The 18,219-nt window shown below is 35.0% G+C and overlaps 2 protein-coding genes across 2 annotated transcripts; one reads left to right on the top strand and one right to left on the bottom strand.

Annotated features, from left to right (window-relative positions):
- Positions 1-1,091: 1,091 nt before the first annotated feature.
- LOC131627158 (uncharacterized) lies at positions 1,092-4,005 on the bottom strand. Its single transcript, XM_058897991.1, has 2 exons — positions 3,869-4,005; positions 1,092-2,723 (listed from the first exon to the last, which is right to left on the bottom strand). The coding sequence occupies exon 2, from the start codon at positions 2,510-2,512 to the stop codon at positions 1,304-1,306; it is 1,209 nt and encodes a 402-aa protein (XP_058753974.1). The 5' UTR covers positions 2,513-2,723; positions 3,869-4,005; the 3' UTR covers positions 1,092-1,303.
- Positions 4,006-13,343: 9,338 nt separating this feature from the next.
- LOC131627174 (mitochondrial outer membrane protein porin 2-like) lies at positions 13,344-13,742 on the top strand. Its single transcript, XM_058898006.1, has one exon. The coding sequence runs from the start codon at positions 13,344-13,346 to the stop codon at positions 13,740-13,742; it is 399 nt and encodes a 132-aa protein (XP_058753989.1).
- The last annotated feature ends 4,477 nt before the right edge of the window (positions 13,743-18,219 follow it).

Below are 18,219 nucleotides of genomic sequence, written 5' to 3'. Positions count from 1 at the left end.
GCGCGTCACATAATCGTTGATCGTTTCCTTCTCTTCCATTTGCGTTAACTCGAATTGCCTCTTGTGAGTTTGTAACCTCACAACCTTCGCCTTCGCAGCCCCAGCATATGCTTTCTCAAGAATTAACCAAGCTTGCTTCGCGAACTCGCAATCACCGACCTTTTCGAAGTTATCACCATCGACACAAGAGTGTATCAAGAAGAGAGCTTTGTTTCTTCTTCTCTTCCCTGAAAGTGGCTTGATGTGCAGCTGTAGGTTCAGTCCCAAGAGGTGTGACACCATTGTTGACGATATCGAGAACTTCTTGATATCCAAACAAGACCTTCATTTGTTTAGACCACTTGTCGTAATTCTTCGAATCAAGAATCGGTAAATTGGATGGGATTCGATCATTGGTACTCATTGTTGCAGCGGAATCGGATCAGAACCAGTGCTCTTAATGCCAAATGTTGGAACATACAAATCAAATTAAGGTATCTTTAATGGGAAAATGATGAATTGAAGAAGATGAAGATTAGAGAATGAAGAGAAATAATAGAGAGAGAGAGAGTAATTGAGGGTGAGATAGTGAATTGACATTAACCACAAAATAGGAGTAGTGAGCTCCTTATATAGTACAAGTTACAAAACAATTGGAATGACTTAAAGCACCCAAAAACAAACAGAAAAACAGTTGGGCTTCAGTGTAATCGGTTACGGCAAACAGCGTAACCGGTTACGCAAACGCAACATCTACAGTTAATCTGTTTCACGGGTTCGTAACCGGTTACGGTAACAGGCGTAACCGGTTACGCCAACTGAAGTGATAAAAACAGTAGTTTCAACAAAAATCACCAGATTTGTACAACCCATATACATGCTTCTGGATTATTTGTGTCTTCTTGATACACACAATTTAGGGGATTTTACTAGTGAATATGGTAAGGCCAACCAAGTTTCATGTAAATCAGGAGGCAGATTTTTGGTGTAAAACAACCTTAACAGATATATAGAAATAAAGAAAGTAATAACCACGATAATGTTTCGACAAAGACACAGTAAACTATCTAAGCATGAAACAAAAAATGGAAAGAGAAAACAAAGTTAAACAATGAAAATCAAACATTGAAAAATCCATCATTAAATTCACCACAAGTGCACTAAGACCGTAGGTATTAAGATCAAGTTGAACATACTAAAGATTACAATATAAAGTAAACAAAGGCCTACACTATTTAAACGTTATTAAGTTACAACATCTTTTGCCTAAACCAGACATTCTAAAGAGATTTTGAAAATTGACAACTACAATTCTGATGAGAGACTAATAGATAAAAGGAATAAACTTGTACTTAACTTTGCTTGCATATTCGGTGTATCTCTGGCCAAAAGTCTCAACCATCAAAGCCTCCTCCATATCTGCCTTTTGCTTATAATACAACAAACAAATAGCTACAATGAATAGCAGACTCAGCGGTGCTCGAAGCGCAATGCAATATGTTACAAACAAAAGCGCTGTTGACGAGTATACTGGATGACGCAACCAGCGATAAGGTCCAAATTGCACAACAGAAGTTGGAACCACCACATTTTCTGAATACTTGGCAAGATATAATGTGGCATTATAATGAAACAGCAGAGTTGTAATAATCAAACCCCAGATTCCAAGATTGCTCCACCCGCCCGGTATGAGGCTAAGCTCTGGGCCTTCGAATGCTGCAAGCCAATGGCCAACCATGATTCCTGCACTGAACAAAAGGCGAGAAAACATTGGCAAGTTCACATCCCATTTCGGGTCATGACGCCGAGCATAATAATCTCCGTACAACCGCTTCCGGACACTGACATTGAAGAAAAAGAAGTAATGATATACAAAAAAGAAAACCAAAGGCCAGCCTTCAAGGTAGCCATTGAAATAAGCTGGTGGAACAAGGGTGAGCCATGTAAAAGCTGATGTAACAATCGCCAATTGCTCAAATATGTTTGCCTCACCGAGCATGTGTTTCTGAAAGCAATATAACCCATAAGCTGCAAGCACTACGGCCACCAACCATGGCCAATACATCCAAGTCCAGCTAAAATACATCCAGAAGAAAGGATTTAAGAGCGTATTAATAGTCCATTTTGTGGCTGTAGTTATGACAGACAGTATCGCCGTCAACTTTACTATATCAATTGGAGTCAACTGCAGAGCGGTAGCTTTTATCGAATCAAATGATAGGTTTTTGAAGTATGTTAGGACTGGATTACTAGAATCTGTGCTGACTTCATTGGAAATAGAGCATCTGGGTAGAGGTAACAAATCAGCCCTTTTTCGTACTGGTTTAAGTAAGGAGGAAAAGGGTTTTCCGTAGGTGCAACTGCAATTCAATTGAAAATTCATGCACTTGGGTCTTGGGTGGAGTTGATTACTACTATTAACCGCATCAGCATGAAGTTGTTTACTGAAAGGTCTCAGAGAGACATTGTTGCTCACAATAGAAAAACCAAAAGGTACAACTTTGGAGTGTGAAAGAACTTTTGCCGCTTCCATCACTGCTTGAGATAAAATCACATAAAACTTTGCCACTGGCTGCAAATAAATCACGAAGCCAAAGATGCAGCAACAGAAATCAGGTTCATATCCTTCCACACATTGAGTTTACTTAAATCATAATCAATGGATCCAACCCACGAGAGAGGCAGTGGAATTGGACATGTATTACTTTTTCAGTTCCCACTTTTCCAGGTTAGTCAGCAACAACCTTGATAACATTAAAACCCAATATCATTCAACATCTAAGCAGCATAATTTATAGGCACAAATAAAACAAACAGCAACAAAACAAATATCAGAACATAAAATGACTGCTCAGTTTCAAGTTTCCACATCCTAAGATAAACAAGTTACTAACTGTTCTATATTAATTCATATAGCAATAACACTTCAAATGGAAGGCATGTTCAAAAGCACGTGTCGGATTGACATTAGTTATTACATTCAATCATTTCCCTTTTATTAAATTTTCTTGGTGTCTATGTATCAATGTTGTGTTCAATGTAGTTAATCTTGGATAGTGTTGCGTAGCACCGAACTCTTAAAATGCTATTATAGCGGAATAGCTGCTATTGCAAAGACTAAAAACGAACAAAATAAACACAAATACTTAAAGATAGACTAATACAAAAGTTTAAGAGATCATGTCATACTTGATAGTTAAAGAACCTAAAGCATAAAGTAACAGAAGAACTAACAGTAGGAAGAAGAATAAAACAAAACAGAACTAAAAGTAGGAAGAAGAGTAGAACAATTATTTGTGAGCAAGAACATAACATTACTCTTCAAAGGATTCAGATTGCAATGTATACTCTTAGAAAAAAGTCTAATAGTGGATGCAATAGAGATTTGGGGCCGCAACTAGCGGCCTCTACATCCGCTATTCTTGACAGCGGTTCGCAGACCAATAGCATCCTTTCGAATTCTACCACGGCTATGCTATTCCGCTTCCGCTATAGTGCTATAGCATGCAATTGACAACCTAGGTTATGTCCGGTATCTGTATCATAGTCTCATAGATTATGATTAAGAAAAGTACAAAACCAATTACCATAAACTCAATAGCCCTACAGTGTATGATATAAACTCAAAATGAAAATGTCACAAATTCTAAATCCTCCTTTTATACCGTTCAACAATAACAAAAAGACTCTCCACCAATTTATACTTCTTAATCAGTTGAAAAGCGTATATTACAGCATGTAAACAACTTAGACAAATAAACAAACACATGGTGTGCAGATATGAAACAAATGAAAAAACTAGCTTCATGCGCAGTGAAAGAGTCGAAAATGGAACAAAATAAAAGATAAAAAATGAAATGAAGAAGATAGCATAGGATAGGAATAGTACCAGTTAACGAAAAACGAAAGTTGAGTTTCGAAACTACTGAGTAGTTTGAAGTTGAAAAGAGACAATTGTTGTTTCTGTGTAATGTAATGTTATGTTATCTCTGAAGTGGACCAGCAACGCGACACCCTATGACGGATACTCACCGAAAATTGTTTGAAGCTCTTTTATCATGATTTTTTTTTAATCAAGTCAAATTAGTAATTTATTTCTTATTTTTTTTAACTATGTAGTAATTTATGTTAGATGTTTATTTATGTTAGTAGTAATTTATTTCTTATTTTTTAATCAAGTCAAATAAGTTTTTTTTTATTATGTTAGTTGTTTTATGTTTAAGAATGTCAATATTTTACACAACTATTTATTTTTTTAAAAATTTTATGTCTTGCTTGATTAATTAAAAAAGTAACTCATCATCAATTTATCAAAATTACATCAAAATAACTATTATAATCTCTAATATATCAAAATCACATCCAAATATATATATTTCCCAACTTTTCATAAATTTTTTTGGCATTATTATTGTTAAGTTCATTTGTTGTCAGAATGATATCTCAGATAGACATAGACACATGACTTAATATCAAGTATCTAAACTCTTCACTTAAGTCAAATATGTTAGAAGATAGTCAACCCTATTTACGATTGCCTTGACGTATGGGTAAGAAAGCATCAGTCACCTCCAAATGGGCCTATAGATTAACCCTAAGATGCTTAACTCATGACCCGAGTTCAAACACGCTAATAATTATAAACTTTAATATGGTCTTCCTAACACAAGGATATGACTGGTTGTTGCCTCCATCTCCCTTACATTGCGGGAGAAGAAATTGACAATTTCCATCTATAATCATCGACCATATTAGCAGCCAAAACCTAGGTTGGAGTAGCCACCCCTGCAACTATAAATAGTGAGGCTCGGCATGAGTCCAAAGGAGCAAATCATAATCTTAAAAAGGAAGGGTTATGTCATAACACATCTATGACAAAACTTTTTATCACTTGCTAATACACCAGTAAAGTCTTTTTCATCACAAACTACTAACAATGTCCATGTCATTTAACTTAGCAAGAACATTTAGCATCAATCGTGAGACCTTGTAAGAATAGTTCCTCAATCGAATAGCCATTGATCCAAATGAGGAAATGACACAATCAGCACCACCTAAAAAGAAAGGGGTATTGGCTCAATTTCGAATCAATTTGGGTGAATTATGGCGCCATATTGTGGCCCTGCATGCATGAGTAAAAGGAATCCAACAAGAGTGGATTTTTGAGGACAACGATTTAGAGGATCTCCCGCCTCTATGTGAAGAGATTTTAGATGTCCTGGTCTTTGAAAATATCAACCCCTCCTCTTTTGAGAATGATACATATGAGCACTTGACTTAAATTAACACATATGGCTAAAGTCGTTAAAATGGGCTACCGCGTATGAATCGATCTACCAAGCTTGGTAAAACATACGGATCGAGCGTTAAAATTAGATCCCGAATTTGGTAAGTGCTTTTTTAGCCCGATCCTGAAAAGCTCGTTACTCATCAGGGTAAGCATGTATGGGTTGTGGGGACCCGTTTGGCATGCTTTCCTAATTTTTTTTTTATAAATTATACTAATATTTATGTTATTTCACTTGTAAATCACATGAGTTGATACACTTTACTAAATTTATTTATTTTATGTTTGACTTCAGAATTTTATCGCATTTTATTAATTTGTGTTATGTTAGATATTTGTGTATTATTTTGAAAATTTTCAAGCTTGTATTTTATTTATTTGCATGTTATATTATTTTTTTCAAAATAATATAGTACTTAAATATGTATTATATTTATAAAAATATACTTTATATATTAAACATTATAAGTTTTTTTATCAAAAATAATAAATAAATGATCCGTTTAGGATCGGGTATGGCGTAACTCATTTATGTGGGTAGTATATTTTAAGCCCGTGTTATAATAGGGTTTCTTTTCCTGGCCATATAAAGCCCGAGACTCACCAGGGTGAGTCCATTTAGCATCGGTTATCCCATTTTGACAGCTTTACATGTGGTAATCATCAGGGAGACAAAACAACTCTAAGTATAAGCTCATTTTAAGCACCCTAAAAAAGAAAAACTTCAATGTTATATGAACGCGCATTAGTACCCCATCACCAGGTACTCTTATTTCTCCAGATAATTGGTACATCAATTTTGTGAGAGTGAACATAACAAAAAGTGACACAACCATATTCAACATTCGTCAGGGTAGCTCCAAAACCATAAATGACTATCTCATCTTCTTTTAATGAAGTTATTATTAGGATTTGTAATCCTACCTAGAAAATATTTATGAGTTTTCCAAAATGGGTTGAAGGTTGTACACTTCAATGATTCTTTTGCACATAATTTAGATGTCATCAGATAATAAGTTATGAAGGGGACAAAATGTTACATAAAGGACGAAGAGAGTAGTGTGTAGAAAATAAAATTGAGAAAATTAAGAGAAACATAAATGTTACGTAAAGGTCTTGAAAATGTTTTAAGTGTGTTTGTGTTTGTGTGTCTAAGTTTCTTAGTATCTTAGGATTAACTCTCCTACTTTCACAAGATTATGGTCACTCAGACAGACACGACCAAACGGACTTTCATACTTCCTCTTTTTCACAACTCTGAAACTTCAAGTTTCCTTTCTAGATACTCCAGTCTTATAAGCACTTCACTGGAACTTTGAATATTTTACTTGATGAGGCTTGAGATACTTCAAGTTAATCACCATCATCCGAGAATTGAAAATATATTACCATCGACTTCAACAAGTATTAGCGTTGTCATCATCAAAACACCAAGGCGGTCAACAACATCAAGATTATTAGTTTCATACTTGCAACACACTCTTCGACTTCCCATCCTCAATCACCTTAAATAAACAAAGCTCTCTCAAATCAAGATCAACGTACAAGAAGTAAACATGTTCCTTCACCTTCTCAAAGGTCATATTAGTAAAAAGACTCTCCATCAGATAATCCAATAGAGTCGTGTTCAGGTCAAAACCATTATATTAAATTATTATGGTTATATATAATTTATCTTTGTATGACCAATTTATTTTTTGCATAATTTTTAATGTTATTGAATATTTGTTTGACATAAATATTTAGGTGAACACTCTGATACCTTTGAATTTAGTTGAGTAGCAATATCCTCAATAAATTAAATAATATAATTCAATACCACAACACTGTTTTTATTTAATTTATTTTTAAATTAAAATTTAAAAATAATTTATACTTAAAGTATCTATATCCAACTTAAATTCATGGCTACCAAAGAATTTATCAAATCTTTATTTATAATTTTTTAATTCTTGTATTTATTCTCAACTTGTTTGTTTTTCATCTTTCATCTTTATAGGTTATCAATCATAATATAAACTTTTTATGTTACTCTCTGTTTATTGAATTTTGTTATCTCTGTTATTATATATACTGTAACTTTTTATTTGTATTGGGAGGACCTAAACTCAAAAAGAAAAGAAACTTCATCAAAACATTCTTTTGAATAGGAGAATCTATAACATCATACTCCCTCCATCCCATATTATAAGAAAAACTTACTTTTTAGATTCATTTGAATAATTAATGTATCTGGTATAAATCTATAAATAGACGAGATATATTATTTATTCAATGAATCTAAAAAGTGAATTTCTCTTATAATATAGGATGGAGGGAGTATGTCACTAAATTTCTAAGAAAAACCGAGATATCTTTTCCAAAAATCACGAAATCTCCACTCATGACTTCAAATTTAACTAACGCATTCGCCCACAGATTCGCTTCTCTAAAGATGTGATTCACCTTCAACTCTTCAAGTGTCTCCATAGTCCTCTGAATTTGTTTCACCAGAAAAAAGTAATTCATATCCGCTGCTTTGTTTGAATCAAGTATATCAAAGATGAAAGTAGAATTCACATTCAACTTCACTTTCCAAAAGTCCAAATCTTTAATAAGCGAAAGTCTTTGATCAATGCATTTTGATGCACGTTCTTCCATGTTTGTACTCAAGCATTTCTTCGGTTTGTTTTATTTATTTTTATGTTTTAATATATTTTTATAATTTATTTTATTTTTGCACTTATTTGTTTTTCGTATTAATTTTTCAGCATTAACAGCCTGCACGAATAAATTCATAACTAGAGCTTGGAGTATCAGATTGAAGCGTTCTACCAGTTGTTGGAAAGCTAAGAGAAAGAGCTACGACTTTTGTTCAGAAGTCGAGATCTGAATCGGACTGTAGCAGGGCCAGAAAATTCGTGCAAGTTGCAGCATTAGTTTATTTTAGTGTTTGGGTCATTTGTAATGGGTCGGGTCGACCCGGTTAAGTTGTGAAACGGGTCTTTGGTGTTTTCACCTAGGTTAGGCAGCCGAAACACTATTCACGTTTGGCTATTCACGAAATAATCTTGAGTTTTTGTACGATTTTGCAATGGAGAACTAATCCAAAGGGGCAATCTACCGAATTCGAATTCCACAAAACTTTGAGGTTATTATTACTTTCAATTTAATTTAGTTCCTTTCCAATTTGTTCTATGATTTCGTTTGCTTAATTCGTTCTTATAGAATGTATTGGATTTAATTCGATTGATGCGTGTTCCTTACTTTAATCGCGTTTAAACTTAGCTTCTTCGTTTCTTCACGCTATCGATAACCGTTTGCTTAATTCGGTGAACTGTTTGCTTAATTCGGTGATTAGGATCATAAGTCGTGTAATACTGTCGACGCTTGTTTCCTCAGTATTACAATCGAATAGGAATTGGTACCGCTTAGGAGAAATGAAATTGAAATAACCAATGATAAGTTGGAAGTAGAACCGGTAGATTAACCTGAAAATCACTTATTTCATAACTGCTTATTTCAATAATCACTTATTTTGACTTTTGTCAATTCGATTCTAAACCAACCAAAAACCCCATTAATCGTTTCAGTAATTAGTTAATAAGAATAAGAATCCTTGCGATACGACTCGAGCCATTGTCGCTATACTACCGTTTTCAAAATACTTGTTTTTGATCCGCGTGCGAAAGCAGATCAAATTGGCGTCGTTGCCGGGGATTCTTGTTGTTATTAACTAATATTAGGCATAGTGTTGTTGCTAGGATTTTTTTTTTGTGTTGTGTTTGTTGATTTTCAGGGTTGCAATACCGGTTGCAATACAGTGATAAGTTTTCCATCCTATCAGGTAAGTTTGGAAGCTACTGTCTCGATTTGCTCCGAAATTTTTCCTGAATATCAGAAAAAAATCGGCAAACAATACTCCTTTAGAATAGAATTCTAAAGGATTTTGGCCCCCAAAATCGCAAATTCGTTATTTTTCTATTTTTTACGATTTATTTTCTGTTTTCATAGTTTCCAAAAATTCCAAAAAAATTCCCAAAATTCGTATTTGCCTTAATTAGTTTAAATTTTGTTTTTTATATTTTTTCTAAATTTATTTTAATCGTTTTCCTTCTTTCTATTTCTTTCTGCCTGTATGGGACATAATTGGTATTTATGTGTTTGTTGAAACCATGGCTGAACAAAGAACTTTGACGCAGTTGGCTGTCCCTAATATGAACTATAATGGTTTATGTATTGACTATCCTGCGGCTGATGCACCTTTTGAATTGGAATATGGTTTAACACATTTGTTGCCTAGGTTTAATGGTTTTGCAGGCGAGGATCCACATAAGTATCTGAAGGAATTTCAGGTTGTGTGCTCTACACCTTCCGAACCTTCACTAGAGGATATTGTCAAACAAATTGCTGCAAATAATCTCCAGTATCAATAACAAATAGATTCTACTCTTCAGACTTTGCAAACACAGATTGGACAGCTTGCCACTTTGATGAATGTCATGCAGCAAGCTCAAGGATCAAACCAACAACCCTTGGAAGAGCATTCTGTTTTTTAAATAGAGTTGTTTTCTGAAACTGTTGATGATACTTGTACTGATTTGTTTGCAGATGATTTTCCACCATTGTCTGGTTTTGATGATGTTTACTCTTGTGATGTTTGTACTGACACTAAAATTTGCTCTGTTTGTGCTGAAATTGAGGTTGCCTTACAAGTTGATATTCTTACTACAGATGAGGTTGCAAATGAAGTTGTTCATGTAGATGGAACTCTCGACACCCCGGCTGCCCGGAACAAACCATCCATTGAACAACCACCTTCCCGAGAGCTGAAACCAATTCCTCAAAAACTTAAATATGCTTATTTAGAGATGAATGAAAAACTTCCGGTTATAATTTCTTCTAAACTTTATTTTGATCAAGAAAGTAAGTTTTTGCAGGTTTTGAAGAAGCATAAGAAAGGAATTGGATGGACCTTGGATGACATTTATGATATTAGTTCGTCCATGTGTGTGCATAGGATCTCACTTGAAGATGTAGCAAAAGTAGTGAGGCAACCCCATAACCTTTGGTTCCTTGATGTTGTGAAAGATGAGAGCACATTCACGTGCCCATTTGACACTTTTACTTTTAGAAGAATATTCTTTGATCCTGGAATAAAAGGCGAAGGCACTAATAAAAATTTCAAGTTAAATGGACATTACCCAAAGCTACTCCATAAGAGTCCCACTTTGGAAGAAGAGAATGTAGAAGATCCCTCATTAGAAAAGGTTGCTTATGTGATCACCTACCCTCCTTGACTACTCGGGTGTGTCCTTTCCTTTCTCTCCCTCTTACTTTAATAATTATGTCCTTTCATTGAGGACAATGCTTGTTTTAGTGTGGGGGAGGGAATTCTTTGTTTTATTTTCTTTTGTTTTCTTGTTTTGTTTTCAGTTTAAAAAATAATAATAAATATGCATCGTTTTGAAAGTTTTAGGCTATAGACTGATTTGAGTCGAGTTTGCGGAGACTTAGGAAAAATTCACAAGATCGGTATCGTTCTAACACCGTAAGTCTCCTGCATATGGAAATCGATTTGAATTTTTTTATTACGTTTTAGCCTTAAATTCTCATTCTCTGACAGCTCTTGAGTAGTTTATTTCAGCAGTTGGCACCATCTCTCACACACTTTACGCAGGAAAGCCGATGAATATAAGTGAGTGTTCCGAAGAAAAAAAATTAGAAAAAGAAAAAGGTAATGCACCTTCTAAGTTTGGTGACTCTCACCCGGTCACTTAACCCAACGGTTGTGGAACCTTAAAAAAAAAGATTTCAAGACTCTTTGTTAGTTGGTTCAGCGGTTTCTGGTGCTGAACTTGGTAGGGAAGATTACGGTCTGATCCCCCGCAACTACAACTGAGTAAACAAAGGGTTATGCCACGTAAGTACCAGAACCCCGTGCAGATAAGGATCAGAGTCACTAACCGATCGTCTTGCTATAAGTGTGTGGAGATAACGGGCTTAATGTGATTGCGCCTGAATGAAAAAGAGCAAAAAGGATGAGTAAGTTAGGCTATGGTATAATAATATGATTTGAATTGGTTTGTGTATTTAGGAGGCTTATGTCTGCATAATTGTGGATTAGTGTTCTTACGATGTCCTTAGTGTGCAATGTAGTAACTATCGATGCAAACTTACTCGAAGAAGATTTGTAGCCTAGGATGAGTAACTGTTGATGTATTTGTGCTTTCTTTGTTTTGTTTTTCATTTTGCTCGGAGTGCAAAAGTTCAAGTGTGGGGGAATTTGATCAGTGCATTTTGATGCACGTTCTTCCATGTTTGTACTCAAGCATTTCTTCGATTTGTTTTATTTATTTTTATGTTTTAATATGTTTTTATAATTTTTTTTTTTGCACTTATTTGTTTTTCGTATTAATTTTTCAGCATTAACAGCCTGCATGAATAAATTCATAACTAGAGCTTGGAGTATCGGGTTGAAGCGTTCTACCAGTCGTTGGAAAGCTATGAGAAAGAGCTACGACTTTTGTTCAGAAGTCGAGATCTGAATCGGACTGTAGCAGGGCCATAAAATTCGTGCAAGTTGCAGCATTAGTTTATTTTAGTGTTTGGGTCATTTGTAATGGGCCGGGTCGACCCGGTTAAGTTGTGAAACGGGTCTTTGGTGTTTTCACCTAGGTTAGGCAGCCGAAACACTATTCACGTTTGGCTATTCACGAAATAATCTTGAGTTTTTGTACGATTTTGCAATGGAGAACTAATCCAAAGGGGCAATCTACCGAATTCGAATTCCACAAAACTTTGAGGTTATTATTACTTTCAATTTAATTTAGTTCCTTTCCAATTTGTTCTACGATTTCGTTTGCTTAATTCGTTCTTATAGAATGTATTGGATTTAATTCGATTGATGCATGTTCCTTACTTTAATCGCGTTTAAACTTAGCTTCTTCGTTTCTTCGCGCTATCAATAACCGTTTGCTTAATTCGGTGATTCGGATCATAAGTCGTGTAATACTGTCGACGCTTGTTTCCTCAGTATTACAATCGAATAGGAACTGGTACCGCTTAGGAGAATTGAAATTGAAATAACCAATGATAAGTTGGAAGTAGAACCGGTAGATTAACTTGAAAATCACTTATTTCATAACTGCTTATTTCAATAATCACTTATTTTAACTTTTGTCAATTCGATTCTAAACCAACCAAAAACCCCATTAATCGTTTCAGTAATTAGTTAATAAGAATAAAAATCCTTGCGATACGACTCGAGCCATTGTCGCTATACTACCGTTTTCAAAATACCCGTTTTTGATCCGCGCGCGACAGCGGATCAGTCTTTTAAAAATTTCCCCAATTATGCTCTAGCGATATTGAAAATTTCAATATTTAAAAAAAAACCCTTTAAACAACTCATAAAAATGATGTTTTTTTTCATTAAAATGATATTAGTGTTTTTAGAATTAAAAAAAAATGTTCTCATCAAATATCCAAAGGAGACAATCATACAATCATACAATGGAAAATAGCAAGATGAGAACTTTGGCAAGTTTGCCAAGTGTCATGATTCTAGGTGCCATGCTATTTTTAAAGTTTCTATTTTAAGCAATATTCCTATTTTTGTTTTAATTATTTAATATTGGTTTTTATTGTAATTAGGTGCAATCCCATAAATATTCAATGTAAATATAAATTAGGATACATTACCCCTTTCCCTAATTTCTTCAGTTTCAATGCACAATTGAAGGGTCATTTCAAATTCATTTCCCCTTTCCCAAATTTCTCAGTTTTCACACACAATACCCTTCCAAATTTATTTCTCTTTCCTGAATCTATCCCGATCCTAAACCAATTTCAAATTAGGTTTCAAAATATTTTCAATCAACCATAACTGTTCGACGGTAGAGCTTCAATTGCATTCACGATGCAATTACTTGAATGCTAGTTTCTCATCTCCCAAAACCTAATCAGTGCATCATCAATGTTAATTTGAAGGTTTATTCTTTCAACTTTTTGTATTTCTTGCTTATTATAAATATGACCTATTTCATCTCTAATTCATCATCCCCTTTAAACCCTTACGATTTTCTATTATTTTACGATGGCCGCTGCAAGACGCGATTTTGTTTCTGAGATCACACTGGCAAAGGAATCATCGGATGTTGTTGTTCGAGTTATTCAATTGTGGTTTGTGACAGACATGAATTCGAAACGAAAGTATTATGCGATGGAGATGGTTCTACTGGATGAGAAGGTTGTTGCTGTTGTGGATATTACAAGAAAGTTCTCAGCAAATCAGAATACTATTACGGTTGGCGGGTCTTTTGCTATTGACCCTCTGACACAGGCTAAAATAAGGTTCAATAATTATGGAAAACTTGGGGGACAGTTACAACACGAGATTTTCCCTAAGTCAGTGCTGAATATTTTTTGTAAGGTTGGTACCAAGTCCCTGTATAAAAATCCAAAGTTTGGTTTTTCCATTGATCTCAAACCTTGAAGTTTTCCTTCATTTTTGAAACATGTGATTGAAGCCAAAACTCTATTCAATATTTTTTGGTGGCCCTTGAAGGGAAGGAGAATAATAAGTTCCACAAATGAGCGTTTATAGGTTCTTTCTAAACGGATGAATCATCTCAATAACTTGAATCCAGCAGTGCAAAATAGTCACTTCCTTGAGGTACACTGAGGTTGCAGACCTAGGTCTTTCTAGGGCTGGCTGGCTTTGCTCGGAGCTCACGGTTAGGATGATTTTTCAAATAATTTAGATTGAGGTAATCTTATGCAATGCACTTTTTAATAGGTGGTTTTTTGAAATTTATTTCCACAAAGTTTACTAAAGTTGAGTTTGGCTTAATGTTGAGTCATTAAAAATCCAATATTCACTTTTTCCTTTGTAACGCCCGGAAAAATAATTATTCGCTTGATTTAGACATTTGTGGTGTTTATTGAAATTTTTGCGTTTTGGGGTGATTTAATCAGTATTAGTTCGGGATAGCGGATCGATATTTATTCAGAAATTTTAATATTTTTAGTATTAGAAATATTAATAAGCTAATATGTAGCGTTTTGGGAATTTTCTGAGTATTTGAGATTAGACCGTAAATATGAATTATTGAGTATTAACCCGGTATATTAAATAATTAGATATTATTTTTTTTATGGAATGATAGTGGAATATTATTAAAAATAGTATTTTAATTTATTTTGAGTTAATGAGTTATTTGGGCCTATTTTTGATTTAGTAAAGATTGGTGAAGGGGGAGTTAACTCTTAGGCCCAATATTGTAGAAAAAAATAGGTTTTTAGTGTTAGTGTTAGAGTGAACAAAGGGTAGAAAACCAGAAGAAAAAAAATAGAAACCATTTTGAAGAGAGGAAGCTAGGTTTTGAAGAGGAGAAGAGGAGTCCCAATCCAAGTGCTAGAGTTGTAGAAGTTTCTTCAATCCAAACAAGAGGTAAGGGTGGGGTTCTCTTCCTATAATGGGGTTTATGACTAATTGCATGTTAGGGATTAGGGATTTGGGTTAATATTTCACTATGTTGATTTGTACCAAAAACTTGATTTATGTTTGTTGCTGGTTGGTCATTGTTTGTTGCTGTTTGGTCATTGTTTGTTGCTGTTGTTACTGTCAGGCGGTGTATTTCTTGGCCATATAGAGGGTTGCTAATCAGCACCCAATATGTTTGGTTTTGTTGTTGTTTTCTATGCATTTTCATTGCCCTGTTGTGTTGATTGTTCTAAATCATTAGTTAAGTATATATAATAATATTACAGTGTATTACAATAGAAATGACACAGCGTTTTGAAATGAAGAAAATTGACTATGTGTCCATATAGACACTATATTTGGTTTAGGGATAATCTAAGTGAACCAGTATAAATTAAATTGACTATTTTTTTTAACTATTAAACCATGATGAAATTGTTGGAATATATATATATATATATATATATATATATATATATATATATATATATATATATATAATTAGGATAGTATCAATGAGAATATTATATATTTCATGGGTGATTTAATTAAAAACAGTAGCAGTAGTAGTTTAGATTTTTATGGTAGTAATAATGAATGACATTAGTAATAGACAATTGGACTCTATTAATAACAGGTAATTTATTATATAGTAGAAAATAGTGAACTTAACCGGAATTGAGTAACCGGTAAAAAGTTGAAAACTGTCCCGTTTGATCGAAATAGCCGAATTAAGCGGTATAATTAGTTGTCCGGAATTTGATGAAAATTTACGTGGTAGTTAAGTTTAATTCGTACATTAACGTGGCGATGTTATTTTTTTGAAATTGGGATATTAATCGGTCGATTAAATTAATAGTTGAATTAATTTTTAATAAGCCTATTCAATTAGAATAAATTGAACTTAGATTAACTATTCAGTTTAGCGGTAAATTACGGTATCTTGTGAATTTGACCGTGAATGTGATTGTTGTGAATATCTTTGTGATTCTTTTGCTAATGGCATCATTCGTTGATTTGATGAATTGCCGGAATTGTTCCGTTGTTTACGTGATGTTCTCGTAAAATGTGTGAGTGTTATTACTTGAGTTAATAATGATAATTGTGATATGGGCGTGTGCCTTGTGATGAATATTTTGTGAAGTAAATGATGATGATGATGTTGTGTGATGTTCGGTTCATCGAGTCACATACATTTGCATATACTCTGTGACGGCCTGAAAACTATGGCAAACATGACGGCCTGAAAACTATGGCAACCATGACGGCCTGAAAACTATGGCAAACATGTCGTGCCAAATGGCAATTGGTGACGGGGGCTGAAGCTCCGATTGGTACCACATGCATATACATGAGTCATGTCCCATGTGTCTTATGTGATTTATACATTGTGACGTTTTGTGACTATATTGTGATTGTATTTTTGTGACTTGTTATATGACGGAAGTATTTGAATTGTGAATTAATGACTTGGTGAATAATATGAGGATATCAATACTTGTGAATGCGATTAACCGAATATGTCTAATTTCTGATATATAATTTATCATGCGCTCAATTATATGAATTGATATCTCACCCTTTCTTTGTTTCGCCGTTGCCTTTATATTGGTAACGTGCAGGTGATTCGCATTGAGAAGAGGTTAGCCGAGTTGGTCTTGAGTCGTTGTCGCTCTGATACGTAGCACTCGGGGGGACGAACGCGTTAATTTACTTGCTATTGATTTATTATGTTTTGGCAAATACTTGAGTTGTTTATTTGAGATTGCCACTTTAATTGTGTTAATCGTTGAATTAAGATGCTATGAATCCTTGAACTAATTGTTGAGTTTCTGTTACACTTCTATGGAAGTTGATTCATGTAAAGTCTATTATTTTGATGTTGTCGGTTCTTCCGTATTTGGTGAATGCTATGTATCCGCTTATGCGACGAGGTGATTTGTCATTGAGAATGAATATGTGATACCTCAATTGCTTATTTTTGTGAATTTTTATACTCTGATTTTATTTAAATTCTGTGGGTAGAATTGGGGTGTTACATTAGTGGTATCAGAGCAGGTCGGTCTTGTCCGGCCAAGTGTCGAGTCGTAGTGTAGTCTAACAATCATGTATTGTTGTTTGTGCTGATTGTTTTTGCGTTGTAGTGACGCTATGGTTGGGAGGAATGATGCTGCGATAGCTGCTGCTTTGGAAGCGATGGCTCAAGCTATGCAGAACCAACCGAATGCTGACGAGAGTGCTGGATCTCGCAGTTTGGCGACTTTCCAGAAGGAGAATCCGCCAGTGTTCAAGGGCACGCATGATCCCGATGGTGCTCTTGATTGGTTGAAGGAGATCGAGCGAATCTTCCGTGTTATGGATTGCACTCATGCACAGAAGGTTAGATATGGCACTCATATGCTAGCTAAGGAAGCGGATGATTGGTGGCTAGAGACCCGTAGGAGGTTGGAGGCTCATGGTGAGGAGATCACTTGGATTGCGTTTCGCATGGAGTTCTTAAGGAAATACTTTCCTGAGGATGTCCATGGTAAGAAGGAGATTGAATTCCTCGAGCTGAAACAAGGGAACAAGTCTGTTGTGGAGTATGCTGCCAAGTTTGGTGAGTTGGCTAAGTTCTACCAATACTATGATGGTGCGAATGGTGAGTTCTCCAAGTGCATCAAGTTTGAGAATGGGTTACGTCCAGAAATCAAGAAAGCGGTTAGTTACCAGAAGATCCGTATTTTTGCTGATTTGGTTGATAGTTGTCGGATTTATGAGGAGGACAACAATGCTCATTATCGTGTTATTAATGAGAAGAGGGGAAAGAATCAACAAAGCCGCGAGAAACCGTATGATGCTGGTAAAGGGAAGCAAAGAGTTACTCATGGTCATAAGACTAGTGGGGGAGATGCTCCTGCTAGGATTATATGCTTCAAGTGTGGTCGACCTGGTCATAAGAGCAATGCTTGTACTGCTGATGTGAAGAGGTGTTACCGTTGTGGTAAGACGGGACACATGTTATCTGATTGTAAGCATAAGGATGTTGTTTGCTTTAACTGTGGTACGGAGGGGCATATTGATAGTCAGTGTCAGAAGCCAAAGAAGACAGCTGTAGGTGGTAAAGTGTTTGCTTTGTCAGGAACTCAGACATCTAGTGAGGATGGCCTTGTTAGAGGTACTTGTTTCATTAATAACATTCCTTTAATTACTATTATTGATACCGATGCCACTCATTGTTTTATTGCTGCTGATTGTGTGAAAAGATTGGGTCTTACTTTGTCTGCTATGAATGGAGAAATGGTTGTCGAACTCCCCGCTAAGGGAACGGTGACTACTTCTCTAATGTGTTTGAATTGTCCTTTGTCAATCTTTGATAGAGACTTTGTTGTTGACTTTGTGTGTTTACCGCTTGTTGGTTTGGATGTGGTATTGGGTATGAATTGGTTGAAACGCAACTACGTTCATATCAATTGTTTTAACAACACGGTGAGATTTTCTTCTCTTG

The sequence above is a fragment of the Vicia villosa genome, unplaced genomic scaffold, assembly GCF_029867415.1.
Source record: "Vicia villosa cultivar HV-30 ecotype Madison, WI unplaced genomic scaffold, Vvil1.0 ctg.000351F_1_1, whole genome shotgun sequence".
Taxonomy (NCBI): domain Eukaryota; kingdom Viridiplantae; phylum Streptophyta; class Magnoliopsida; order Fabales; family Fabaceae; genus Vicia; species Vicia villosa.
This window is presented reverse-complemented; position numbering and strand designations above follow the sequence as displayed.